We start from the raw sequence: 26989 nt of genomic DNA, 5'->3' as shown, positions 1-26989 counted from the left end.
ACCATATCTTGGCTGTAGATACGCACATTCTCAATCGAGAGGACTACAGGAAGGAGCTGGAGAGGAAGATCTCCATATCTCTCGCATTACAGACTCCAATCGGTGCATTATTTAATGTATAGCCGGGCCCACCTGTCAGGGCCCCGCTCAGTGTATGCACTCCACTTAGCCTATAAAGGGAGAGTGCGCCCGTTAGAATACGAGGTCGAACAAGTTCCCGAGTCATTTTCCCAAGCTTTCTCAAGCAATACAACTCACAAGTGGACGTAGGGTATTACGCTCAGGCGGCCCGAACCACTCTAAATCTCTGTGCCTTTTCCGCGTTCATCTACCCCTTGATCGAGCGTTCCTAAATCTCTCCCAAACTCTTCCTAGACTAGAATTAGGCGGGTGCATTCCGCCACCCGGCTGGAGATTTCCTCCGACGTAACCTAAGGGTGTAAACAAACTGGTCTAAGTATGGAAACAAGGTAACCATATGACCTATTAAAAAACTTATGTGTCGCAGAGAATATAGCACGAAAACTTGATTGGCTTAGTTACTTAGCTTGAAGGAACTAAATACGCCATAAAATTCCCTCGCTTCTCCCATAGATAAGGGTATATTTGGAATGCAGGAATCCAAGATAGAGGAATAGAAAAATAAATGCAAGTATAGAAATGGCGCATAGGTGTAAAACAGAGGATTAAAAACACATGCTTTTTATAGGAATAGGTGTTTGAAATGGAGGAATACAAATGTCACATGTATCTTTGCTTTGAACATTAATAATATTATTAGCTTGACGGTCAAGGAGTGTTTTCTCATAAAAAAAACTCCAATCCAAACGGGCCGTGGAAAACCAGTTAAACTTAACTTATTTATTAGTTTTATCGAAATATAGTCTTTTGCCTATAATACTTGAGACGAATATTACACAATAAGAAGAAAATGTGTAAATCTGTATTTTGTTTTGTGAAGCACGCATTACAGACACGATCGCTTGGATACACGTGGGCGCGCACACTTGTAATAAATGCATGAACATATTATTCATGAGAAATTTAGTCATGTTATATTTTTGAGACACATGAAATTATTTGGCCATGTCACATCTTGAGATTAATGAGGTTATTAATATAGTCTCGTTGTCGATGTCACTGTAATTGGCGTGTAATTCAACAGTGTCGTTAAGCAGCACCGACGCTGTGCGCACATGATCTACCTTTAAATATTGTTTATGTAGAGATTTATTTGTGAAAAAACCTAACGGTTTGGACTAGTGTTCGAGGGCGGACTGGCGATTTTTATTGCACTAATTTTCCACTAATGCGGGTGGCTTGCACGGTTGATTGGCGACAAACAAAATGCATCATTTTCCACAAGGAACCAATAAAGTAATGCTAATGCATTCTATCTAGACGGAGGGTTGCACTGCGTGCTACACTGACGCGTGGCGCGAGGCCAGCAATGATGGCAAATGGAAGCCTGGATGAGACGATGACGAGTCCACGACGCACGAACGACCTGCACACGCCACACGGCACGGCGCCAATTGCTTCGGCCGGGAGGGCATCGGAAAGCAAGACACACTGACCGACCGACTGACTGACTGACTGACAGGTACCCCAGTGTAGAGAACTCCAAAGTCACTGCACTTCCACATCACATCATTGATAAAAGCAGGAAGCCGTCGCCGTCGCTAGCACTAATTGACGGCCACCCGCGAACAAGCAGGCAGGCAGCGGCATCGATATCATTTTCTACCGAGGAAACGATAAGATTTTGCGAGGCCGCGCTAAGCGTCGAGAAATGCCGTGCACGCGCGGAGAGAGAAAAAAACGCACGGGCCGAGCAGATAGGAATAAGGTTGCAGCGTGTTGGCCATGCTCTGGAAGCAAAAGGAACGCCGCCCCATTCGTGCGTTGCAGCCAGCCAGCATCAGGTCGATCGTGTCGGAATCGCTGCTTCCAGAACTTTGCGTGGAGATGCGTATATGCAAAAAACTTAACGCCCAAGTCAAAGAGACCATCTGCGTGCCAACGCTGTAGTACACGTACTAGCCCTTTTACTGGTGCCGAATCCTTCTCACCGGCTGTAAATCTACACTGTATAGCCATGACGGTAAGATTCAGGTGTTGTCAGGAGATGAAACACCCAATCGCTAGATAGGAGGATCCCCATTCAGAAAACAGACGATCGTCTGGCCGTCTGCTGTACAATTTTCATGCCCATGTCCCGATCTGTTCGATTGATCACTACGCTGTGCTATTACCGGCCGTGGTACGAACGCTGCAGCTTGTGAAGCTCACGTCAAAATCAAGGACCCCAAGTTCTAATGCAGTTTTTTCGATGTAATCAAGGGCCTGCTTAGTTCCCAGGCTGTAAGCGTAAAAGAGCCGTAAACTCAAAATTTTTAATAAAACTTTTTGCATGGATAGGCTGTAAATCGCGAGACGAATCTAATGAACCTACTTAATCCATATTTTGCAACAGTGATGCTACAGTAACCATCCGCTAATTATTGCTTAATCATGGATTAATTAGCATCATTAGATTCGTCTCGCGATTTACAACCCATCTGTGCAAAAAGTTTTGTAAATAGACTTTATTTAGTACATCAAATTAGTAAATTCCTTTGCAAAAAGTTTTTTACGTTTACAACTACGGGAACTAAACAGGCCCTAAGTTGAAATCGCAGTAGCCAGTGGCAGTGCATGTACCATTTCAAACGGTTTCCGGAGGAAAAATCCTGAGGATCACGTCACACTCACGCTAGATTTCTTATCAACGATACATAGAATAATTTACACAGCAAGACGAGAGAAGAGAGGGGGGAAAAGTGGGGAGATCTAGTTGCGCCTCGAACGAAGCTAGTTCTGCAATCTTGCACCGGCAGGCAGGACGATCACGGCCAGTACGCCTCGCGTTCGCATGCATGCGTCAGCGTGCGAACACGTCGTCGCCCCCCGCCTTGACGGCGCCGAACCCCGCGGGGCGCGGCGGCTTCAGCGAGGGGACAACGGCGCAGGCGCCGTCGGCGCCGAACTCGCACGGCTCGTCCTCGGCGATGGTCCCCATGGCCGCCGCGCTGCCCTTCTTCCGCGCCGGGGCCCAGGCGGCCGGTGCCGCCGCGCCGATGATTGGGGCCTTGCCGGCGGCACCGTAGTAGCCGATGGCCTCCTCCGCCGGCTCGGCCGCGACGCGCCTCTGCCTCGCCGCGGCGCCGCCCTTCTTGCTGCCCGCGCCCTCCTCCGCCGGCTCGGCCGCGACGCGGCGCTGGTGGCGCCTGGCCGCGGCCGCGGCGCGGACGAGGTCGTTACCGTCTGAGCCGTCCGAGCTGCTGACCCGCAGGCGCAGGGACGCGGCGCCCGCCCCGCCGAACCCGCGCCCCACGACGCCCGCGGACGACCCCGACGGCACGCGGCGCGCGCACCCGGACATGCCGCGCACGTAGAGGTCGCAGGCCGAGTCGCACGCCCGCGACAGCGCGCGCATCGGCGCGCCCAGGCACCCGCCGCCGCCGCTCTTCTTCTTCATCCCCCCGCTAGCGCGCACCACCGCGCGGACTTGGCTTCCGATCCCGAGAGAGAGAGAGAGAGAGAGAGAGAGAGAGAGCGAGAGCGAAACAAGCACGGACACTACAAAGCTAGCGTGTCTATGGATGATGCGTGGCGGCGAGGCTCGCGGCAATTTTTATAGCGCGGGCGCGGGCCGGAGAGATAGGGAGGAGGTCAGCGCGATGGCTACGTCGGCGTGTGTGGGGGCACTGATGAGCGCAATGATGGTCACCCTGAGTGTTTCCACCGGGCTGCCTGTAAACATTGTTTTTTTTCTTGAAACGAACTACCTGTAAACAATGTACCTGCTCGTCTGAACGCGGCTAATTCCTCCCCCCCTGAATCGGGCAAAGTCCAGATGCTGGCTCTTTGAAGAAGTAGCCGTGATTTGCTTCGGAGATGATTGGCGTTTGTTCTTTGTGTAACGCTGCTTCGCTTGGGCAGCCGCAGATGGCGTGGCCGCGTGGGGCCGGCGGTTTTTTTTGTACGGGGGTGCAGGGAAATGGTCAGAATTCGGGCAATATTCTGCTGGAAATGGTGGGGGATTTGTCCACGGTTTTGGGGGATCGGGTCGATCTTATCAGCAAATTGGTTTGAGTTGAGCCGGCCAACGCGTGACGGCGTGAGCGCGGCGGCTGAAGGGCAGGCTCATCGGTGCCCGGATGCACGCATGTGTCAGCCGAAGTTGATGGCTGTCGTCCACAGTAGAAGAGGTATCGCTCTGTGTTGGCTGCAGCTCTTCTTCAACGCTGGCACGTATTGTAAACAGAGTTGTCAAGGGTCAGCCGTGGAAAATCAGGGGCCCAACTGAGCATGTACTAATCATGCCACGCCAGAAATTTGTTTCCCCGCCGTGAATTGGCCGCTCGTTCCGGCATCTTGAAGCTAGCGAAGGGGGGAAGACTAGAAACAGAAACGGCACATATCCGCGGCCACGCGCGACGGCGCGAGTGACTGCAGAAAGTGACGGCGTTTGATTTTGATTGCCGCAAGAAATCAGAGCGGAAAGAGCCGGCTGCTTCATTGTCCATTTGTCCGACAAACCACTTGAGAAAACCGGAGGGACAGAGCTGGTTTCATCATATGACAAATCACTTGAGAAACTAGTGGCAGGATGGAGAGCTGACTTCGTTGTTTCATCATATGCACTGCTAATGTATGAAAGGACATCTAGGTGCATACTACGTATCTGGAAAACTAGCCTAGTGTTGGAAACTGGGAAATTTCTTAAGTGGGCATCCAATGAAACAAAATGGCCTGCTGATGTGAACTTGAAAGGTTAACCGTCTATATGCAAGGTTCTGTTACTATTGTTAACAAAATTTCAAGTTCAAACTCAATCATGTTTGCGAGATGCAAGATGGCATTTTTTTTTCCAACCCAAAAGCTACATGAAGATACATGCAAAAAAAAAGGGCGAGATACATAGAGGGACATATTTCAGATATATGCATGCCAAATTTAATTTTCCACATCCCAAATGGGATTAAGTTTGAACTTGAAATTTCATGTGCAATCATAAGACATGGACTCACTCGTGGTGGCTGTTTCCTAAAGGTTTTTGAAAATGTCTAAATATGATTTGGAAATGTTATCAAGGTTTCGCGCACTTTAAAGTCCATTTGTCTCAGCTCCAGCTTTACAAATAAAATGGTTTAAACATACTCCGTATGTACTTAATAAAAAGATACGTGGAAGGTATTTAGTTTACACATTAGTTTGGAAGCTATTTGGTCTTCCTTACTCACTTATGTGGTATAAGCGGAAATAAATGCTATATCAAAAGATAGAGAACCAAACAAGCAAGATCTCGAAACTTATCAAAAGAGGATGGTAAAGATTTTCTGATGCCGGGACAGAAATTTCGATGCTTAACACAGGAACAACACAAAAACGTGTGGCTCCAGATCACGACCGTCGATTTTTCTTTTTCTTTTTTTTTTATCCAAGATGCAACCGTGCCGAACACGCACAGATCATCACCTCCTTCTCGATCCCCGTTCTCCGCCACTCCACTCTACCTACCGCCCACCGCTCCAGTGCTCCGCCGCCCTCCCGTCCGCACGCACGGCACGAGCTCGCCGTGATGTCATGGCTCGCGCGCTCCATCGCGGCCACCCTCTCCTCCGCCCACTCAGACGACGATGAATCCGAGTCCGCCTCCGGCGACAAGAGCCCGCCGCGCGCATCCGACCCCACCAACGCTGACGCCGGGGAGTCCGACGAGCAGCCGGACACCCCGAGCCGCGGCGTCAAGGACGACATCACGGAGCTGACCGAGTCCCTCACCCGCCGGCTCTGGGGCGTCGCATCCTTCCTCGCGCCACCGCCGGTTGAGGGCGAGACCGATGAGGGGGAGGAGGAGGAGGAGGAGGCGGCGGCGGCAGAGGGGCCTCAGTCGCCACGGATCGACGGGATCCGGAGCGACCTGGCCGAGATAGGCGGCAAGGTGAGGACTGGCATCTCGATGCTGTCGAACGCCGGCGCCGTGGCGGAGATCTCCAGGATCGCGTCGTCGTTCCTGCCGTTCGGGCCCGGGGAGGAAAAGGAGCAGGTGGAAGGAGAGGCGGTTGGTGTAACAGAGGAGGTGGTAGAGTTCGTTAGTCACATCTCGAAGCATCCGAAGACGTGGCTGGATTTCCCCTTGTTCGTCGACGACCGGCACGCGGATGGTAAGAACCAGCGCTTCAGATCGGAGTGCTTCAGCGGTTTATTGAGTTCATTTGATTGTATGGATTCATCAATCGTCAAACCGTTTGTTTTTGCTAAGTGTGCGTTCATTTTGTCACTATAGGAGTAGTGGATAAGCGAAGAATTGGAGGGTTGACTTTTTGTAGCATAAGCTTGTTCGAGTGATTAATCTTAATACTGACGTTATGGTTTCGGGACTGTAACCTAGTTTATCCATCCTAAGTTTAGCATCTGAACTCTAGTCTGTACGATGCATTTGCTAAGCTTATGTTGGAATCATTGCCCACTGAGAATCATCGTTTATGATGGAATCGAGTATATCTGCTTATATTTACAACGGTTCTGCTGCGGATGAGTTGTCTGAGTTGTGTTTGTGTCGGTTGTGATGTTGTGTACTTGTGTAGATGTTGGTTTAATGAAACCGCAGACGCTACATCGTATATTTATCATACTGTCGATGTTTACCTTACTTTTTCTCAAACATGCATACTGGTTCAGAGCTGGTTTTGGAGTTGACAATTATTGGTTCAACATATATGAGTTGAATTTGAATGACTTGGTAATATTTTGCATGTCATTCCATCATGGTATCATTTATGGTGTATGCCACATACTCTCATGTTCCTTACTGTACCAAATTGATTTCCTCAGATCCTTACTTATATATGATATGCTTCTATGTGTTTAGATTTTGAACTGTCAGACGCACAGTATGGGCATGCAGTGGCTATTGAGCATCTTGTGCCAAGCCTGTCATACCTCAGGACTGAGCTCTGCTCTACCAATATGAGCGAAGCATGCTTTTGGAAGATCTATTTTGTGCTCCTCCATTCGAAACTCAACAAGCAAGATGCTGAAATTCTTTCGACACTGCAAGTATACTCCTTTCCTTTGTTCTATTTTCTTTGTATTTGTGGAATTTTCCTTTCTTAATTGAGTACGGATTATCATTTGTCTTTATTGTGTGCAGAACTACTACTATCCTTAAGAAACATCTGCTTATAGACCTTGACTGGGAAGGCAACTTGCATAGATCTTAGCAGAAATCAAATTACTTATGCATTATGAACTAAAAATCGAGCAATGGTCTTTAAAATGTGAGATAATTTATCTGGAGACCATTTTCTACTCTCTATCGGTGACTATTTAATGGCGTATGGTCCTTTCTATGAACCAGTTCATTGTGAATAAGCTGAGCTCAAATTGGTACATACCTGGGGCTGGGTTTAATGTAGCTCAAATTATCTGTGCAAAATTGGCTAGCCGACCTTTTATACACTTTATCTCATCCTGATTCTACTTATTACTCAAGATGAGATTAACATTATCTGTAGAAAATTAGCAATGTGGCTGCAGGATACTGTACTAATACTGCTACTACCAGCTATTAAGGAACTCATATATCCAGCGTGTATCATCACATCTGCACATTCTTGCTTGAATCCAAAATAACTTCTTTATTCCTGAGTTAATGGGAATACAGTAACAACTAAAGATTGTAGGCAGAACTAAGCCCAACAGTGAAATCATAGTGTGATGGATGATGCAAGCACATAAAGCTTTTGATGAGTATTGATTGATGTAGGCACACAAAGCTTGATGATTGCTCTTGATGCAAAACTCCCCTACGTATTTAACCTTTGTTGATCGAGAACATTGTATATGTCCATTCCCAAGTTCCATCTGGTAACAGAGTGGGATTTGGACATGGATGTTCAATATTGTCATTTCTTTTGGATATTCTTGTGGTGGGGATATTTTTTATTTCTGAAAATTGAAGCCTTCCAAATCTAGTCAAATGTGCTTATGATTCATGAAACCACAAAGAATTGCATTGTTAACATAATATTGTGACCTGTACCACAACCCATGTTTGTCTGCAGATCACATATTCAATCATACTGCTGTTAGTATTCTCTCATACAGTCAACAACTCAGCATATATATACCATCCATAGAAACTATACTGAACCTAATATATCTGGTGATAAATGTAAACTTTGGAAATGCAATCTCTTGCTGCATTTTAATTAAGTAGAAACTAGAAGTGTGCATACATACTTCTTGTTGGATCTGCCCTCCTAAAATTATTCTATTTTGTGCAGATTCTGGAAGCAAGAGAAGAATTATTGCAAAATTCACCAACAAAGAACAAACTATCACCAGAAAACAGGAATTCTCCCTCTACACAACCTGAAGATAGTGTGATGTCACCCTCAAGCATCCAAAATGAGAGTAGAATGCCTGAAGCACCATCATTCGAAGAACCAACTTCTGCTCCTGTGCCAAATGCTGAGGCTGACAAGCATCCAATTTCAACCACTGAGGCTGAAGTAATTGACAAGTCTGTAATTCAAGAAGAGCTGGTCGTGAAAACTGAGGTCAAGAGTTTACCCACGGGGAAGTCTAACCCGTACCCTGCAGATGATGATGACGATGAAAAAGAAGTAGATGATTGGCTACAGGATATGGACCCTGTGTCCAGCAAAACAGGCAAAACCGCTTCAGCTGGGGAGGAGGAAGATGTATCCTTCAGTGATCTAGAGGATGACTAAGGACTGCTCTTGTGCAATTACCTAGTGGAGCTATATGGTGGCTACATGAAGCACACTGGCTGCTACCTAAAAAAAATTAAGTTCGTAGCTCTATGACCGTGCCATTTTACTGCCTTGTTTTTGGATTGCAGTAGTAGCAATGCAGAATCAGGATAGCAATGCCTCTGAGGCATCCTTGAATGCTCATGCATCTACGAAGTCGGTCTTTCTCTGTACATAAAGTTCCACACGCTGTTCTGCTTTCCTACTGTATCACTGTCCCCCAGCAAACTGCTGTTGGTTTGAGATTCAAAATGTAATATATCAGAATCATCCAAAGCTGTCAACTATCGAGTGTCACGTTACATGTTGATGTGTATACAGAGTTCCCTTTTTTCTTTTCTTGAGAAACAGGGCAAAATCTGCACGTCAGTTAAAGGAGTGTCTCGCAGCTCCACTGTTTGTAGGGAACAGTTACGCTTACAAGCAATCACAGTATTCAAAATACCAAGAGGATGGTGTTTCATCTTGATCACAATTCGAAAGGACGACAACGTATAGGGCTATAGGCCTGCACTGTCTTGTCGTGTTAGACCGATTCATTTTCACTTAAGGGTCTGTTTGGAGGAGCCAAAATTAAATGCTAAACTTTCACTCATATATATGCTAAAGTTAAATGCTAAACTTTAGCACTTTCGCCTATTAGCGCTTGGATTCAAACGGGTCTAAGTCATGGCTCGCTCGGTTCAGCCTACATGATTTGGGAGTCTTGAACTGGATGGCCATTAGCAACCTGATCGTAGGCATGACTGCACAAGGCAGAATTCATCCTGTATATGTGCCAGTACAATACGATAGCTGCAGGAGATCGGCAAAGGCTGTGTGTGGAGATTTAATGTTCCTGACTTGAAGTAAAGTTGAATTCACATGAATATGTAGAAGAAAAAAAATCACTGTTCTAAGTAGGGTTGGACTAATCAAGATCAAATACACTGATACACTAGCTTGACCAGCCAAAAGCATTTCCACTGATACAGACTGTCCAACATGCTCACAAGTGGACTAAAACGGACTCCATAGTGCCTTACTGCCGTGCATGAAATTGGTCATCAAGAATGCCCTTCCTTGGCCGCACCATATTCTTCAACAAGCTTCGTCACAAGTCCCATAAGATCAACAAATGCACTGAACGATGCTCGCAGAAATCGGGCCTCTACTGCTGCGAAGTGCCTGAATTTACAAATTAGAGGACTTCAGTCTTACCCTTGGTACAGCAATGCATACACAGCAGTTAGAGAAGCCAGAACGGATAAACTAACACGGCAAGCTTGCTGCCTGATAGAGTCATCTCCCTCTTGACCTTGTCAGGCTGCAACTGAAATACAAAGCCACAGAGTCACTGGCAAATATAATTGGACAAGTTCATGAACGCAGATGATCTTTTGTTAAAAACATACTAGTAAAATACAGCTAGTTTACCTCCTTGTCAACTGCTAACGTTTTGTAGACTATGGATGCATGTTCCTCAGACTCATAATCAACTTCAAAGTTACTGCCAAACAATATATCAGTGCTGCACTGTGCACTCTACCCAGAAATTACTTACAGAAGAAGCAAAATGCACAGTAGGGGGTAACATTTGAATAAAGTCATTGTGATTTGCTGACAGATCAATAAATATCATCTATAGAGCACGGTGTTGAAGAGCCAATCTGGAACCAAGTAAGCGACTGATACCGATATTAAGTTAGCTCTAGCCGTTCGACATCACAGTAAGGCTAGGCTTGCCAAATTAAATCTACGAAAAAACAATTTCCACAAGTTCAGTCGGTTTTCCCTCCCAACAATCATTCAAGAAAATAAATGCCTGTAATACATGTAGGAGGAACTGCATAGTTACATAGCAGAAATATGCACTCAAGTTTGCATTGAAGAGTATTTGAACTTGGGTGGAATAGATCATCCACACCCTCAACCATATGAGCAATCCCAGAGAACATAAACAATAGAACCCAGAGTCATTTTCTGCAGCCTCGATTTTTTCACGCTATTGTTACCCATAGAACCCAGAGTCATTTTCTGCCTAAGCATGACGTTACTTTTTTTTATGACATCCGTCAGACACAAGACAAGCATCCGGAAATCGAATCACTCTGCAGGGCAGCACGGGGAACAGCAATCAAGCGGTGAACAGCAGTCGCACTGCACAAAGGAACCGTAAAGGCACTTGCCTGAGCAAGGAAGCTACCTAAGCATGCGAACAGACAAGGGTGAGCCACGATGGTAGCGAATCTGACTGCATCGACACCCGGCCGGCCAAGGCTAAAAAGTAGGGAGAGTGGGAGAGGGGCAGGGAGGGAGGACTCACCAGGTGAAGTCCCAGCCGCCGGAGGAAGATGCTGGTGGAACGGAAGCGGCAGCCATCGCGGCAGCGGGCGGGCGGGCGGCGCTATGTGGAATTGAGAGGTCCACACGCGGGCACGCCAGTCGGACGCCTGGGCGCAGCGCGCGAGACGAGTATTCGATTCGAGGGGGAGGCGGCGCTCGGAGTTGAGGTGGCGGCGCTCGGAGCCGGCGGCGAGGCGCGTCGTGTGGGGGCTGACCGGCTGGGAGTCCGCCCGAACTGCTGGCTAGGTGGGCCGGGTTAGCGTTCCCTCGTTTGAGCTGGGCCGTACAGGCTGCTTGGTTGGTCGCCGCTATTGTTTTGGATGGGGGCCTCATCTTGTTTTGGATGGGCATATTGTGTCGTAGCACGTGAGAGCCGGCAAAGCAAACAGAAGCTTCCCCGCCGTGGGCCGTCCTGTGGCAACACCGCTCCACCTCCGCCTCTCATCTTTTTTCTCCCACCTCCCCTGCCCCTTAGCCCCGGCCGGCGGCTACAGCCGCAGTACCATCCGCCCACCCGCCGCCGTGCCGTCCGGCTTTTCCTTACCCCCGCCACCGGCTCCCGTCCACTGAGATCCAGCCCCAACCAGCCGGCGGCGCGGAGCGCCGCTCCCCTCCGCCGCCGACCTCCTCTCTAGAGCCGCTGGCCATTGGAAACCCAGCAACCCGAAATCTTAATTTCGCCACCTCGACCACCACCTCGACCGTCAACAGCCGCTCCCCCCACCTCCCACCTCCGACGGTTGCTCCACCCCCTCCCTCCTACCTCGACGGCGCGGCGAGCAGCGGCGGTGGCGGTGAGCTGTTGATGGGCCTTCTGCGACGCAGTAACGCGCGCGACTCCTGGTATCAGCGGAAGAGTGCCCGCAAACGTTGCGCGGAAGTGGAACCGTGGAAGCTCTAGCACGCCCGGGCAACCAGACGGCGCCGACCTCCGCTACGCGTGCCGCCTCTCTTCCAACTCCGTGCCACCTGAGGAGTGAGAGAGTGCTTCAACCTTCAGGCCCAGCCTGCCTTCTAACCCAGCCCCAGGACATGACGACTGACGAGAACATCCATCGCACAGGAAAAATCACGCCGATTAACTAGTCCCACATGGACTGTTGCTAGTTGCGACACAAGAGAAACGAACCCCCGGTCCTTAAGGGCGTGATTGGTTCTGGTATGTGGCCAGCCAGGCTCGTACGAGCCATCCAGGTTCTCCGGAACCAGGCCACGCTGGTGCAGGTTGTGGTTGATTGGTTTGCTATTTCCCACTAGCCAGGTTGGACCTGGCTTGTGATTGGTTGCATGTATGTATGAGGTAATTTAAAATCTGGATACAAGTTTCCATGATTGGTTGCCTGCATAGTTTATGGTCTCATCACCACTTGCATCAAGTGGCAAGAATACCACCATGAGTTTACACAACTAAGCAATCTTCTAAAAAAGGAAGATGATACAAATCAAAATAAAAATGATTAGAGCTTGAGCTAAGATTATTACATCTTTCCAGGAACTACTTTTAGTTGGATGACTAACTGCTCTACTAAACTCCATCTTTTCATCACAATAAAACGCTGCAAAAGCATCATCTTTAGACTTGTATCCCTATAACACGCTCCCTTGTAACCATTTACTTGGGCATAGCATGCCTCCTAGCTGGAGAAAACTCCAGTTTGCCGCCCGCAATAAACCACGTACCATGTCATTTCTGGAACATCATTGGCATATGGGCATCAGTTAGAACAAATGAGCAAAAGCTATCAGCTCAGAACAAATGAGAAGAAAATAATCATCATTGGCAAAAGGGCATCAGCTCAGAAATAATGACAAGAAAATAATGATCATTGGCAAAAGGGCAACGACTCAGAACTAACAGAAGCAATAATTATCATTGGCAACAAGGCATCAGCTTGCCACAGCAACAGCACATTACAAATCCATCAGAATAGCATAAGTTTCAGAATAGCATCACAAGTTTTTGCCACTAATTTCTATGCTGGCCAAATATACATATATAGATATATAAGTTGCCCCTAGTAGATGCAACAGAATAGCACCAGGGAGAACCAGAAGGTGAGAATAGCACCAGGGAGAACCACCATCTGAAAGCAGCAGCCCGTCAAGAACCATCAGGTAGAGGAAGCATGGGAACAACACCAGCCTCAGCCCACAAAAGAAACCAACAATTGATATGGCAATACTAGAGCAAGCCTAAAGGGGAGGCACCTCGACAGCACAAGCCTGACCCCCACAAAAGCACCAGCCATCAGTATAGATGGCACCAAAAGTTGGAGCAACAACCACTGGCGATAGGCCACCTACGGATAGTAGTGCTTGGCCAAGAAAGTACTCAGCCACAGCACACGATGTGACTGATTCATCTTGACAAAAGCACCCCCCTGAGCCCTGTTATCCAGAAGGTGAGAATAGGCCACAATCAGGGCCTCCTCGCTGAAGCCGGGCATGAACATGACAGCCTCGTATAGCTCAGGATGCTCATCTTGCGCCTTGGTCTCACGAATAACATAAGCTATATTGTTAACAGCAGCAGCCATGCCTCATCACTTAAAGAGGATCTCTTCCTCTTATTGCCCGCACTACCACCCCCACCTCCTTCCTGTTTTTTCCCCACCTCTTCAAACAGCTTGCCAATGTCATCTTCCAGATGCTTTAGAGAGCTCTCAGCAAAATCAGAGGGGAAGCCCAAAGCCTCACTAGAGCCCATGGCAAATTTGCCAGTGTCACACCCAGTGCCAAAGATAACTTCCATCTGCTGGTAGTTCTCAATTGGCTTGTTAAGCAGGTCAACATTCTTGGGGTGTGCCTAAGATTAAATGCATTAGTTGGATAAGAGAGTGTGAAAAAAGTATTGTCTAACTGAACTGCATTAATCCTATATACCTTGACATGCCCTTTGTAGTGCTCCTCTTCTAAAGTTATCATGGAGTTATCCTCATCCCACAAGGACCCACTAAGCTCTCTAAGCTTTGTCCCCCTCATCCACCTCTGCCTCCATTTGCGCAAGTGATTGTACACTTGCTGTCAAGTGACCTCATTGCCAGTGAACTCTTGAAGATCCCTGGCAACTTGGTTTAAGTGGACCTCCTTAAAACCTTTATCAGTCCTAACACCAGTGGAGATGAGAAGGCCGTAACACCAGTGGAGATGAGAAGGCCGAAGCGGCGAAGCAAAAATGAGGACATGACAGTGGTCCACCTCATGGCTTGCCTCCCTGGCTGCCCAGCGGCAACAGCAGCAGCAGCAGGCTGGCCACCATCATGGCCGATGGCATCAACAGCCGCAGCTATCTAGCTACCAGCCCGGGCAAGAGCAGCAGGCATTTCCTGTTCCATGTCCTAAGGATAATGTTCCAACCAAAATCAGAAAAATAGCACAAATATCATCACAGCCGAATGCCCAATTGCCTCAGAAAATAGCACAAATATCATCACAGCTGAATGCCCAATTGCTTCAGAAAAATAGCACAAATATTATCACAGCCGAATGCCCAATTGCCTCAGAAAAATAGCATCATTGCAAAAATACCCAAGTGCCTCATATTAATAGAAAGTAATAGCATCATTGCAAAAATACCCAAGTGCCTCAGATTAATAGAAAGTAATAGCATCATTGCAAAAATACCCAAGTGCCTCAGATTAATAGAAAGTAATAGGATCATTGCAAAAATACCCAAGTGTCTCAGATTAATAGAAAGTATAGCCAAGTACTGATACAATAATAAGAGAGTACAATATTACTAGTACATGATCAGAATCAAACAAAGTACCGATATAGCAACATAATCAGAATCTAAAGATGATACATGCCCCTATTTGCCCATATTTGATTGGCCCATTCATCTCTAAGTGCAGCCCAGGCATAATTGTCGTCCATGTGAACTCCATGGCCATTGGTTGAGTTATTGTTGGGCACCCATGTAGACTCAGTAGGGATAACCTCATCTACACCATGGCCAAGTATCCAGTTATGTAAAATGCAACATGCAAGCATCAACTTCACTTGTGTCTTGTATGGATGAAACGGTTTGCTGTCAATTATATGAAACCAATTTTTGAAACCCCCAAAGCCCCTCTCGATGGTTACTCTCAGACTAGAGTGCCTCAGATTGAATAACTCTCTTGCATTGGTTGGATAATTTCTACCACCATACTCATTTAGGTGATATCTAGTGCCCCTGTAGGGAGGTAGAAAACTAAGGCGACATGCGTATCCAGCATCAACTAGATAGAATTTTCCTATTAAAATTGTAAACATGTATTAGGTCTATTGGATCTAACTTGCATTTTCAATATAATTGACCAATTTGTATATAGTTACCTTCTGGGACAACTAATCCATCATGTCTCCCTAGAGCATCAGCTAGTATGGTAGCATCATGGGCTGACCCCTCCCAACCAGCTAATACATAGGTAAATTTTAAATCAAAGTCAATTGCAGCGAGCACATTCTGAGTAGGGCAGTGCTTCCTTCCCCGGAAAGCAGCTTGCATCTTTCTTGGGACTCTAGCATGAATATGGGTTCCATCTATTGCTCCCACACAATCCTAAAGATCAATGGCCAAATTGTTTGTTGCAAATTAAGTTAAATTAGGAACTAGTACATCAAATGGCATTATTAGTACCTTGAAATATGGGTACCATTTGTGGCTGTTTCTTATCTGAAGGGGTGTCTCACTGGATGGAGGCCTAATCATCTCTTTCCTCAGCTCCCCAATAGCATACAACACCTCTTTAAAATATCTACTTACAGTCTCAACAGACCTCCTCCAGGTTTGGTGAATAACTCTAAAACGCTGGTTATGGCCAACCACATGAAAAAATATGGCAACTTGCTCTTCTCCACTGCTATGTATGCTATCTCTAAGCAGGTTTCTATGCCTAAGCAACTCGCACAGACGAATAAAAGGGAGTCTTCTCATACGAAGCATGTTTACACACTCAACGTCATTACAATTGTAAATTAGGTTCAGGTTTCTTTGCCTCTCTTCATCCATAACACTCATTGGGCATAAGTAATGCTGGGACGTGAATGTTGGACCATCCTAAGTCTACTTAACATGAATGCATACGTAGCAGTGACAAGAGCAACAGCTTGAACAATAAGAATGCGTCTCCGCTCTTCAAAAGCCATCTATGCAAACAAATAACAACGACTCAAGAAGGGAAGACTTGGGTATTTTTGCTCATAAAAACAAATATCATAGGCATAAAAATAAATATCATCACAGGCATGGGTATTTTTGCTCATACAAACAAATATCATCACAGGCATGGGTATTTTTCTCAGAAAAACATGTAATACATCACATGCATGGGTATGTTTGCTGTGAAAAACATGCAGGTACGTCACAGGCAAGGGTATTTTGCTCAGAAAAATATGTATGTACATCACAGGCAAGGGTATTTTGCTCAGAAAAATATGTATGTACATCACAGGCATTAGTATTTTGCTCAGACAAGTACTGTATCACAAATCAGAGAGGGGAGGGGAGGGAGGGGGGTGAGCATTTGTTGCCGCCGCAACCGCAGTGGAATCAGCCAAGATCCAGGCCACCAATAGACCAGAACGGAAGGGAGGGGCAGATCTGCAAGTGCACAAAAGAAACAAGTTAGAAATCGAAGGAAAATACTCAAATCGAAAGGGGGAATGGAGATCTTGCCTCGTAGGAAGGGGGGTGCCCAGATCTAGCCACCTGCGGTCGCGGAACCCTACCTGCGAGGAACAAAGAGAGAGTTCTTCGTGAGAGTGGAGGATGGGACTCAACAAAGAGAGAGTGGAGGACAGGAAGGGAGAGAGGACCGGAACCCTACCTTCGTAAGAGAATGGCGAGCGCGGCGGGAACGAGGACGCGGTAGGGATATATACCCACGCGAGCTTGGCGGGAAAGGGGCGGTAACCCTAGGCATTGGCGGGAGAACGATGGGAGCTCTCGCGCGCGCGCCCGCGCGGCCATCGCCTGCACGAGTGGAGCCTAGCCCTGGGGAGAAGCTCGATTTGGGCGTATCACGGGAGCCAGGGAGGCCAGCGAACCAAACACGGCAACGGTGCACCCCACGGGCCTGGTTGGGGGAAATACACCCAACCAATCACGCCCTAAGCCTCTTCTCCCATGTATACAGAAAGCCATGCAAAAATCAAACTCTGATAACGCAGATGCGAAAGATAGAAGAAACAGTAATCGACCATACTTGAGATAGGTTAAAAGTTCCTCCCATATACCATACTTGCCGCCGCCCGCCACCCCCAAGCGCCGCACCCCCCCCCCCCCCCCCCCCCCCCCCCAAATCACAAATTTTACAGATTCATAAATAAGCTTACTCCTGATGCACCCACGCACAACTCCTTACGTTCGCTGGGTTCACAGGACAATTTTCTATCCACAAGTGAGAGTACAAGAGACGAACTAAGTATCACAGTATCAGTAATTCAGTATGCACTCGTAGCAATTTCCCAAATTACATGGATCCCAACAGTATCTCCCTTTGAAGGTAAACTGTCAACCAAGAATAACCCACCTAACCACTGAAGATTCTTACAAAAGAATTAGAACCCCAAGCCTTTCACAGTCCAGAGCCCCGAGCCATATATCTACATTCTATAATTCCAGGTTCCACCATTTCAGTATCCCTGACGAACTATAACCCCTCGTAATCGAAATCAGGTCTTCTCGTGTAGTCGTATATGCATCCAGTAATGTACCATGCTGCTCTTCACCCGAAGCACTCTTTTGCTGGCATGGCCCACACCCACAAAAATAAATTCCATCACTCGTCTTCTATCACTCGATTTGCTCGCCGATTAGATCCAGACCAACAACCAAGAATGAGACCCCTTGGAACAGAAGGAAGTAGAAATGTATGCCTTGGACCGAAAGCAGGCTCCGAGCTGCAGCTGTTAAGAGAAGGAAGGAGAGTGCTAGCTCCTTCCTGTATATCCTATTGTGTTTCTTCTTCGTGGAGTCCTTTTTTATATGTGCTGACTCCTTTGTTAGGAAATCAAGGTTGGGTGCAGATCCCACTCTTTGTTGCTTAGATTGCTTCTCGACAAGGGCAACAAGATCGCCCTCAGAAGAACGGCCTGATTTCTTGGTGACAACCCACTCGTAGGCGCTCCCGAGTTGGAACAAGCCAGAAATCATGGCGTTGAATTTGGTTACTGACATGGTATTCTCAAATAGAAGATAGGGAACAATAAATGGAAAGGATTTGGGGGCTGGGAGGATGTTCAACAAGGACATGGTTGCTGGAATGTAGCACACAACCCAAGCAGGAAGCTCAGCTTCAGGAATAAACATTGTCATGGGAAGGATGATGCAGAAAAGAGTGAAGGAATAGAAGGGTAAAATAAGTTTGCGAAGGAGAAAGAAAAGAAATATTAGGTTGAATTTCTTCCAAAAACCAATCTGCAAAAAAAAACGAAAGAAAGGTCAGCCACAGTCCAATGATCCAAAAATGTTACCTAAAAACGTGGGAAGAAAACATGCTGATCAAATGCTGAATATATAATGATATAGAACCGAGTCCCAGAAACCAAAGAAATACAATCCGTAAGTGCTTGAACTGTTAGTGATTATCTTTCTATTTAAATGTTATTTTCTTAGATACAAGTGTATTGTGGACAAGCCCAGTTTGTTTTTTTTTCCCACGTAAATTCAATTTACCCAAGATTTACTTGTAGAAAACTAAATAAACTTCACTGCAGCATTGGATAAGAGCAGGAATACAAAAACAACGAGCCTCAAGTGGAGCGGGACACAGTAAATCAGAATGTCAAATTGGAAATCTAGTTGCGTGTTAAAACAGAACATAAGAATAGCCGGCACTGACACATGAAATAATCTACCCATTTTTTTAATCTGTATTTCTCTTCTGTTTCTTCAACATAATTCAAGGTTTCATACAAGGGCTTGAAATTGTGAGGGACCAAATAAGAATCATGCAAGTTTCAAAATAAGGAACCAGTTTTCAGTCTCGAGAAACCCATTTTGAGTCCATCCTGCTGAATTATCACATTGATTGTAGTTAAAATATTCTAAACAGGAAGAAAACGATGAAGGGTGATGATCCTACAATTTGTGAAAAGTGTTCTTAAAATTTAAAATTTGTTATTATGCTGAGCAATCCAAATTTCAGAACATGCATACAAGAAAAGGTCCATACCTTTGATTTAATAATATCCACAAAGCAGAGTCTGAACAACTGCATGGGACCAGAATGCCATCGATGTTGCTGCTTTCTATATGCTTCATATGACTCCGGCAATTCACACTGGCACTGAAAGGTTAATTGTGTAACAGCACTTTAATTGTAATCACAAGTCTGAGCACAAAACAAAATATTGATAAGGCACTACAAAATTTATGCAGATACCTCAACATCGTTAAGGAACAGAAACTTCCAGCCTTTGAGGTGTGCTCGGACAGCAATATCCATGTCCTCTACTGTTGTCCTCTCCATCCATCCACCGGAATCCTCAAGTGCCTTAATTCTCCACACACCTGCGGTTCCGTTGAACCCAAAGAAATTGAGGAAGATCCCATTAACCTGCTGCTCCACCTCAAAGTGGAAGCACAGGTTTATGTTTTGAAGTCTAGTTAACAAGTTTTCGTCCTTGTTCACAAAAGACCACCTTGCCTGAACTAATCCAACATCCTCGTTTCCCTGGAAGTCCCACACAGCTGAGTCAGATAACAGAATGCACATACTCATCCTTAGATAAAAAAAATGTAAGCAAGGTGTCCACCAAACCTTGAAATGGGGCACGGTTCGCTTCAGGAAGTCTGGTTGGGGTTGAAAATCAGCATCAAAGATAACAACAAACTCATAATCTTTTACATAGCTGCAGTTCATGGCTGACTTGAGATTTCCAGCCTTGTAGCCATCACGGATTACCCGGTGTCGGTACAATATGCGAACGCCTTCACGTTGCCACTTCTCCACCTCCTCCTTAATAAGAGCTGAAGTGGCAGCATCATCAGAATCGTCTAGCACCTGCACCAAGAAGTTTGACCTTGGCCAGTCCAGACTGCAAACAGCACCAATAGATTGCTGGTACACCTGCAAACATATAAATCAAAGGAATGGAAAATATTGTTAGATTTCCAAAAATAACAGCACACATTAGTTGATACTAGTTCGCCGCCTCAAGATTGTTCAAAATATAACTAATCTTAGCCTCTTCTGAAGTAGTAATTTAGTAAACCGTTAAAAGATGCTAACGTAATAACCATTAATTATAACAGTTTCCTCCTCCAAGTCTAAGACAAGTGCAACTTCTGGAGCTCCTGAAAATTATTTATTTTTTCAACTTCCTAACTGTGTTTGGGAGTTGGGAGGCCACGATGCAAAACAAGACAAACACAAGTGTAGTATTTTAGAATCACTCCAGCACCCCATCCCAAAAACTGATTTTAATTCCCCCTTGACCACAAACGCCAATCCCAGAAACGGATCGTTAACAGTAAACCCACCAAACACTTGGATAACAGAAAAAACCCTCACCAAAAAATGTCGGTAGCAACCATGTGTCCATGTCTAGTGCTCTCTGGATTTGTTGCCAGAAATCGGAACCGTTTTATTCCATTTCTAAGCATCACTCCAATCCCCAAATGATACCTAGAATCCTATATTTTGCATTAGCGGCACTAAAGCCAAGATTCCCCAATCTAAACTATCCTGTCCAGTGTCCACCACCGTTGAGTCCGCACAATTGCAGCTTCAGAACCGAATCTTTCGATCTCTGCAACCACTAATGCGGCTAGGGCACTCAACGCCCAATCCCCAAATGCGACGTTGAACACATCCCAACAAAGGAATCAGGCAGAGAATCGAATATTTTGTTTGCTTTTTCAGCTCACCTCCTTCTCGTTGCACATTGGAATCTGCACGAGCACCATGGGGAACTCCCCGGCGCCGGCCTCGACGTCGTCCGAACCTTTGCCGCCGGCCGTGGGCACAGGCTTGATGCCCCTCAGCTTAATCCAGAGGCAGCCGAGGCCCAGGATAAGGCGGTCCGCGCTCTGGATCAAAAAGAGCACGACGCACGCGTTCGCCAGGAACTGCAGTGCCGGCGCGAGGTACTCGAGGCGGATGCGCACCCAGGACGCGTACCCGGCGGCGAAGAGCCCCTCGACGGCGAGCAGGTCGGGGACGTCGACGGCGAGGTGCCAGCCCTGGAGGTGCGCGGCGACGTCGACGGCGAGTAGGAGCATGGACAGGAGGAGGAAGGCGCGGAGGAAGCCGTAGAACCTGGTGCGCAAGGCGGGGCTCTCCCCGGGCGGCGCGGCGCCGGCGTCGGCGTCGGTCCGCCCAGCCGCCACACGCCTCCGCGCGGCGGCGGCCACGGACAGCGCGGCGGACGCGGCGCCCGTGAGCTTCCCCGCGGCGCGGTGCGCCTTGAGCAGCAGCACCCACGTGATCTGGCGCGCGTTCTTCCCGCGCCCCGCCTTGCCGCCAGCAGCCCCCGCCGCCGCCCCCTCCGACTGCGGGACGGCCCAGTCCGGGCTCTCCATCTTCACCACCACCGACGTCCCGCCGCCACCCCGCGCCTCCCGCCCCCACGACTGCGCCATTGGCACCTCGCGGCACGACCCAACCCCAGACGCCGCCGCTTCTGGCTCCCCCTCCCCGTCGGCACAACTCCTCAGCGCATCAACGAAACCGCCTGTGCCGGAGGTGGACGACAAGGGAGGGGCGCAAGGATTAATACGAGCAGGGACAGTGAGGGAAATGTTGGTGAGTGGTGGTGAGGTAGGAGGCGGCCGGCCGGACACGACCCCACGAAGAGGGGAGAAGCGTCGCGCGCGCACGAGGTGAGGGGGAGCAGGCAGCAGAGCAAGGAAGAAGGAGCTGCGCACCACGTCGCGGCGGGGATCCAATCCGCCTGAGCTCGGACAAGTCCGACCTTTATGAGCCCCTATGATTAGCGCGACCACCACCTCCTAAATCCTAGTAATCAATTTAAAACCCCATCTTTTCCTTTCCTTTTTTTTCTCACCTTCCACTTCTGCTTCCAGGCCTTCCAGCTGGAGAGCAAGCACGGGAGGACTGAGGAGAGGTGGAGGGCGGCCTTTACGCCACCACCCGGGGGCTAATCAGCTATTCAGCTCAATCAATTAACTAATCCGCCATAAGAGGATAAGAGGTGTGATTAGCCATGGCAAAACGGTGGTCTCGGGATCCGGCAGGCATCAGTTCGGCCGTCAGGCCCTTCCCCTTCTTCCTGTCTCGGCTCCGCCTCGCCCCGCCGCGGGACCGCCAGGGAGAGAGCGTGCGACGCAGCGCGCAACCAACCGCACCGGCAGCACGGCAGGCAGCGGAAGCGACGGGGCACGTGAGGTGCGGGCGAATGATTCGGCGCGTGGAGCCGGGGCGGGGGCTGTCGGTGGCGACCCCGACGCTGCCCCAGCCGGCCGGCAGCTGGTAACCGGTGACTGCGCCGCACGACGATGTTACGGCCGCGGTTGGGCCTGTCAGTCGCCAACCGCCGTTTACCCGTCCCGTCCGGGAACACCCCCGGGCCGCGGCTCTGTCGGTCGTGCCTGCGCCTGCGGTGCCTGGCGGCTCCCGGAGGCCGGCCGGCCGGCCGGGGCGGGCCCGGAGGAGCAAGCGGACGCTGGTGCTCCGTGCTCCGGGGCTCCGTTGGAGCAATCAGACGCATCGGCGCTTCACGTGCTGGATGGAGCTCGGCAGATCGGATGAGATCGAGCGCGTACTCGGACATCAATCAGCAACTCCATCCAGACCGAGGTGCGATTCTTGGTGGATCGCGGGATCGATCTAGCTCGGGAGTTACTGCAGGCGGGTTTTAGCATCCACTCCACCAAACGGGCATCAATAATTTTGGCCGGCCGATCGCCGAAGTTACAGCATGGACCGGACCCGATTTGATTGGAGAGGCTTTGCAGAGGGAGTACAAGCCAGGTGCGACAGCACAAAAACGGATCAAAGTTGCAGGCGAGTTAAAGCCGGGGTGGCACTGGCAGAGGTGTGGGCGTCCTGCTTATGTTTTCTTCAGACCCTGTGCAGCACTGCGGTCTGCAGGAGCACACCCAACGAAAAGTGCCACTAGGGCTGTACAAACCGACGCTGACTGGTCTAAAATCTACCAGACCCACACGGAATGCTATGGTGAGATTTCAGGCTCCGGAAGGTGATTCATCCAAGCTAAGCGATGGTACATTCGCCCCTGCGACTGCGAACTCTTCGAAGCCTCGAGCTGCCTGGCGAGCTCCTCCATTATCTTGGCGTGGTCAACTCGTCATCCAGCAACCGGATTTAAACTAGTGCAAGAAAAAAGGCGCTAACTTTGACGGTAAGACAAACAGGATATGTTTGGACAGCAGAAATAGCCTAAATTTAATATAATAGTGTTAAAAAACCAACATATTCGCGGAGAGGATCTACAAATTCTCACTTTAATATAAAAAAGAGAAAAATTTACACCATTATATTTTATGAAGATCTAACGGTCTAGACTTATTCAAAGAATTCATGTCAACTACGAAATTCATATCAAATACGACTAACAATACATATATAAATTCAAATTTTAAAAATAAAAAAATAATCTATGGAAAATAGAAATCTAAATTGTGAATCAAAATCGAGTTCGTGCAAGCATATATGTATACAAGAGTGGGAGTGCACTCACGTGAGATGTTGGCCGTATTACTTCATTTGCAAATCGAGCTAATCACCATCACCCATGCTTTGATGGCGATATGAGGAGATGACAAGATACAAAGACAGCTTAGCGATGGTCAGCCTTGCGGGCTAGCTCAGCATGAGGTCGTGACATCCCTTGCTGGCAACCGAGATAAGATAGGGATGACCTGGTCATCCGCTCCGGTCGATGCTACAAGAGATGCACACGGCTGTTGCAGCATGTTGGTGCTCGACCGGTGGTGAGAACACTCACGCGCAGATATTGGTAACATGCTTTTCATTCTCACCACCAAGCTCGCAACCGGAAACTCAGATGGCTCCTTGCTCGATGCTTTGGGAGGCCATGACATAAAATTCGGCATCTCTGTGGCTGTCACCGCACTGGTAGCCTCCAGCATCTTCGACACTGGAATGTCCACAGGCATCGGGACATCGGCTGGGCAGTGACCATAGATGAATGGTGTGGTTTGGGCAACTGTGGTCGAATCAGGGTTCGCATAGACGCCGTGGCAATTTATGCCGCCAGACACCTAGAGGAATTTATCGTGCAAGAAGACGTGGCAACAGGGGTACGACGATGGATGGCACCCGGAGGGATCTGGTCACGTCCCACGGGACCCGTAGGGAAGACAAGCAGCACAAGGAAAACATGAGGTATTCCGCATTGGTCCATGTAGCATCCAGGACCGACGCATGATGTGGGAGCCTGTTGCGCAACATTCCTCATCGGGGCGCAAATAATAGTTTAGCCAGCAATGCATTGGCCGTGTATTCCAACTGCCATGGTGACTAAGCGCACAATTGTGTTCTCCACGCACCAAAGAAGGGAGGGGGAATACTATGTTGATCATTGTATGTGGAGAATGGAGATGGTTTCCTGATGCGGCTGTAGAATAAATTAAAGAAGGGCACAAGTGTAGGATCCGGAAGAAGCAAGACTTTGAACATGTGGTGGTTATTACAATGGAAGCTAGCATCTTATGAACTTGGAATTTCGACGGCCAGAAGTTTCAGGTTCATCTTCCCATATTGACATTGTGAAATTTCAATTAGTCATTTAAATTGCAAACAACTGTGTCTTCCATTTATAAATAACTTAATTATTTTCACTAAATACTTTGATTTGCCAACACCTCTTAGCAATAGAACACGTAAACTCCGTCTTATCTTCTTCTTAAGTCTAAGCATAATTTAACAACGTATCTAAGACTCTAACTAAAATTCAAATTACAAGATACAAAAGAATTACTCTACTTCCAATAAATAGCAACACAAATGTCTCTATGTATTCTCTTTTAACATGACTTCATATTCCCCAACGCATCATTTGAGGACAAGAAAAAAGAGACTACCTAAGTCTGGGTAAATTTTAGACTGCGTAAATTAGACAAAACAATGACAATAAATCAACAAAACAAACCCATATTAATAATATTATTTTTAAGTGAAAAAATATAAATATTAGCACTAGATAACTAGCTACCCGCGCTATTTGCGCTGGACCTCCGTGCTAGTTTATAATAATCTGCAAGTAGTCAAGTAGAAGAGGACATCAGGATCAGGAGATCCAATCAGGGAAACAGGATCAGACATGGAATCCGTCCCAGGACATGGTTTCAGGAAACGGAGCAGAAAAAAGAAAAAGTTTAGAGCAGATCTCGGTTTGATCGACCACTTGGCTGGACTGGAGACGTTGCATGGCGATACATGCTTGATCTGCTGAAATTATTTTCAAGATCAAATTTGGAAGGAAACGCCCCGTGGTTTTCAGTCGATCTCTGACGGCAGCGCATTGCTGGCTGGATCCATGTGGCGCCGTTCCTGAATGTTTGAGGCCGGCCGGCCCTCCAAGTTGTGGACTACTACAGGTAGATCGAGGTAGAGGGACCATGGTAGCCATGAACGTGGGGCAATAATCTACATTTGTTTTAGGGACCGATTCGTTCCCTCTCCTCCATGAAAATGACAACCCGATCGAAGTGGCTCCGTAGACTCGCTAGAACATCATCCATTTTTCATCTCTCTCTTTCTCTATCTGTGAAGGGCAGAAAATCGTGAGCCAAAAATGTACTACTCCCGACGTTCTAAATTATAGATCGTTTTGATAAATTTAAATATTTATATTTTACTATACATTTAAAAAAATATTATATTTAGATACGTAGTAAAAATTATATATCTAAATTTACTAAAATAACTTACAATTTAGAATGCATGGAGCGCTAGAAACAAGCCGCCACCACCAAAATTGGATCCTGCAGCCTTGGCGCGCCGTTGTGCCCGGACAGCGACAAATTCCCCCCTGCCCCCCTCGTCCATCGATAGCACCCATGCCTCCATGATAGCACAGAGCAGACGGCAATCGGCGAGTCCTGACCCGACAACAACGCTTGGATCGCTAGTTCTTCATTGGTCGCGCCTAGTAGATCCATGGGCCTTGGTTTGGAACGTACAGCAAGCTGGACATCGCCAGGTGCAGCTGCGGAGCCTGGGTGTCCGTGGGCGAAATACGGTGTGGGCCACGCACTGGTCAGGCCGTATGGGAGCGTCTATTCATCGCTTTATACGAATCAAGGAGATTCAATCGTAGAAGAAATCCTTCGCCGCCGATCGTCTTCTCCGTCTCCGGCGGCGGGAGAGCCGCCGAATCCACCGCCCGATGCCGCCCCCGCCCGAGTGAACGCTGCGCCTCCGGCCGGCGGCACCCCGCCACCACCGCCGGTCTTCTCTACCAGCCCCACCCCTTCTTCTAAAGTCGCTGGTGGCCATTGAACCCTGACAACCCCCGCCCCGAAGGCCCGAACTCCGGCCACCGCCGGCTCAACGAGAAAGAAGAACAGTGGCCTCTTCTGTGACGCTCACAAGCCTACTCGTGCATGCGATAAGTAGATTTGCCATGTGTGGGTGTATGAGGGGTATACGAGGACAGGGGCGAGGCGAAGGGTGTCAGATTTGCGTCGTGTGCAGGTGCAGTTTTCTCCTCCAATTCATCGGGCAACTGGTGAGAAATGTTCAGGTTCTTCTGGTCTTGTGGCGCCAGAGCCAAAGCTTAACCATGATCCAGGCAACTGACTCTATCTTCTTCACCACGACCGCGCATCGCATGGCAGGCGCGCTGCAACCCCAGGGAAGCACGCGTAGGGCAGCATCGCCAGCGGAGGAAGCGAG

General features: G+C 48.0%; 4 protein-coding genes across 4 annotated transcripts; 1 reads left to right on the top strand and 3 right to left on the bottom strand.

Moving 5' to 3' along the window:
- Window positions 1–2665: 2665 nt before the first annotated feature.
- Window positions 2666–3658, bottom strand: LOC112894227. The gene has a single exon (XM_025961865.1). It carries the CDS (start codon window positions 3518–3520, stop codon window positions 2924–2926), a length of 597 nt encoding a protein of 198 aa, XP_025817650.1. The 5' UTR covers window positions 3521–3658; the 3' UTR covers window positions 2666–2923.
- A 1864-nt stretch (window positions 3659–5522) lies between these two features.
- LOC112894816 lies at window positions 5523–9112 on the top strand. Its single transcript, XM_025962633.1, has 3 exons — window positions 5523–6212; window positions 6920–7107; window positions 8337–9112. The coding sequence occupies exons 1-3, from the start codon at window positions 5627–5629 to the stop codon at window positions 8784–8786; spliced, it is 1224 nt and encodes a 407-aa protein (XP_025818418.1). The 5' UTR covers window positions 5523–5626; the 3' UTR covers window positions 8787–9112.
- A 518-nt stretch (window positions 9113–9630) lies between these two features.
- On the bottom strand, window positions 9631–11432 carry LOC112894292. Its single transcript, XM_025961949.1, has 4 exons — window positions 11134–11432; window positions 10245–10317; window positions 10085–10140; window positions 9631–9995 (listed from the first exon to the last, which is right to left on the bottom strand). Exons 1-4 carry the CDS (start codon window positions 11187–11189, stop codon window positions 9875–9877), a joined length of 306 nt encoding a protein of 101 aa, XP_025817734.1. The 5' UTR covers window positions 11190–11432; the 3' UTR covers window positions 9631–9874.
- Window positions 11433–17546: 6114 nt separating this feature from the next.
- On the bottom strand, window positions 17547–21726 carry LOC112894682 (probable xyloglucan glycosyltransferase 1). Its single transcript, XM_025962465.1, has 5 exons — window positions 21013–21726; window positions 19904–20212; window positions 19526–19816; window positions 19316–19429; window positions 17547–18558 (listed from the first exon to the last, which is right to left on the bottom strand). The coding sequence occupies exons 1-5, from the start codon at window positions 21724–21726 to the stop codon at window positions 17935–17937; spliced, it is 2052 nt and encodes a 683-aa protein (XP_025818250.1). The 3' UTR covers window positions 17547–17934.
- Window positions 21727–26989: the final 5263 nt, after the last annotated feature.

This window comes from Panicum hallii, chromosome 5 (assembly GCF_002211085.1).
Source record: "Panicum hallii strain FIL2 chromosome 5, PHallii_v3.1, whole genome shotgun sequence".
NCBI classification, from domain to species: Eukaryota; Viridiplantae; Streptophyta; class Magnoliopsida; order Poales; family Poaceae; genus Panicum; species Panicum hallii.
Note: the sequence above shows the minus strand (reverse complement) of the source record. Positions and strands in the feature narration are given on the sequence as shown.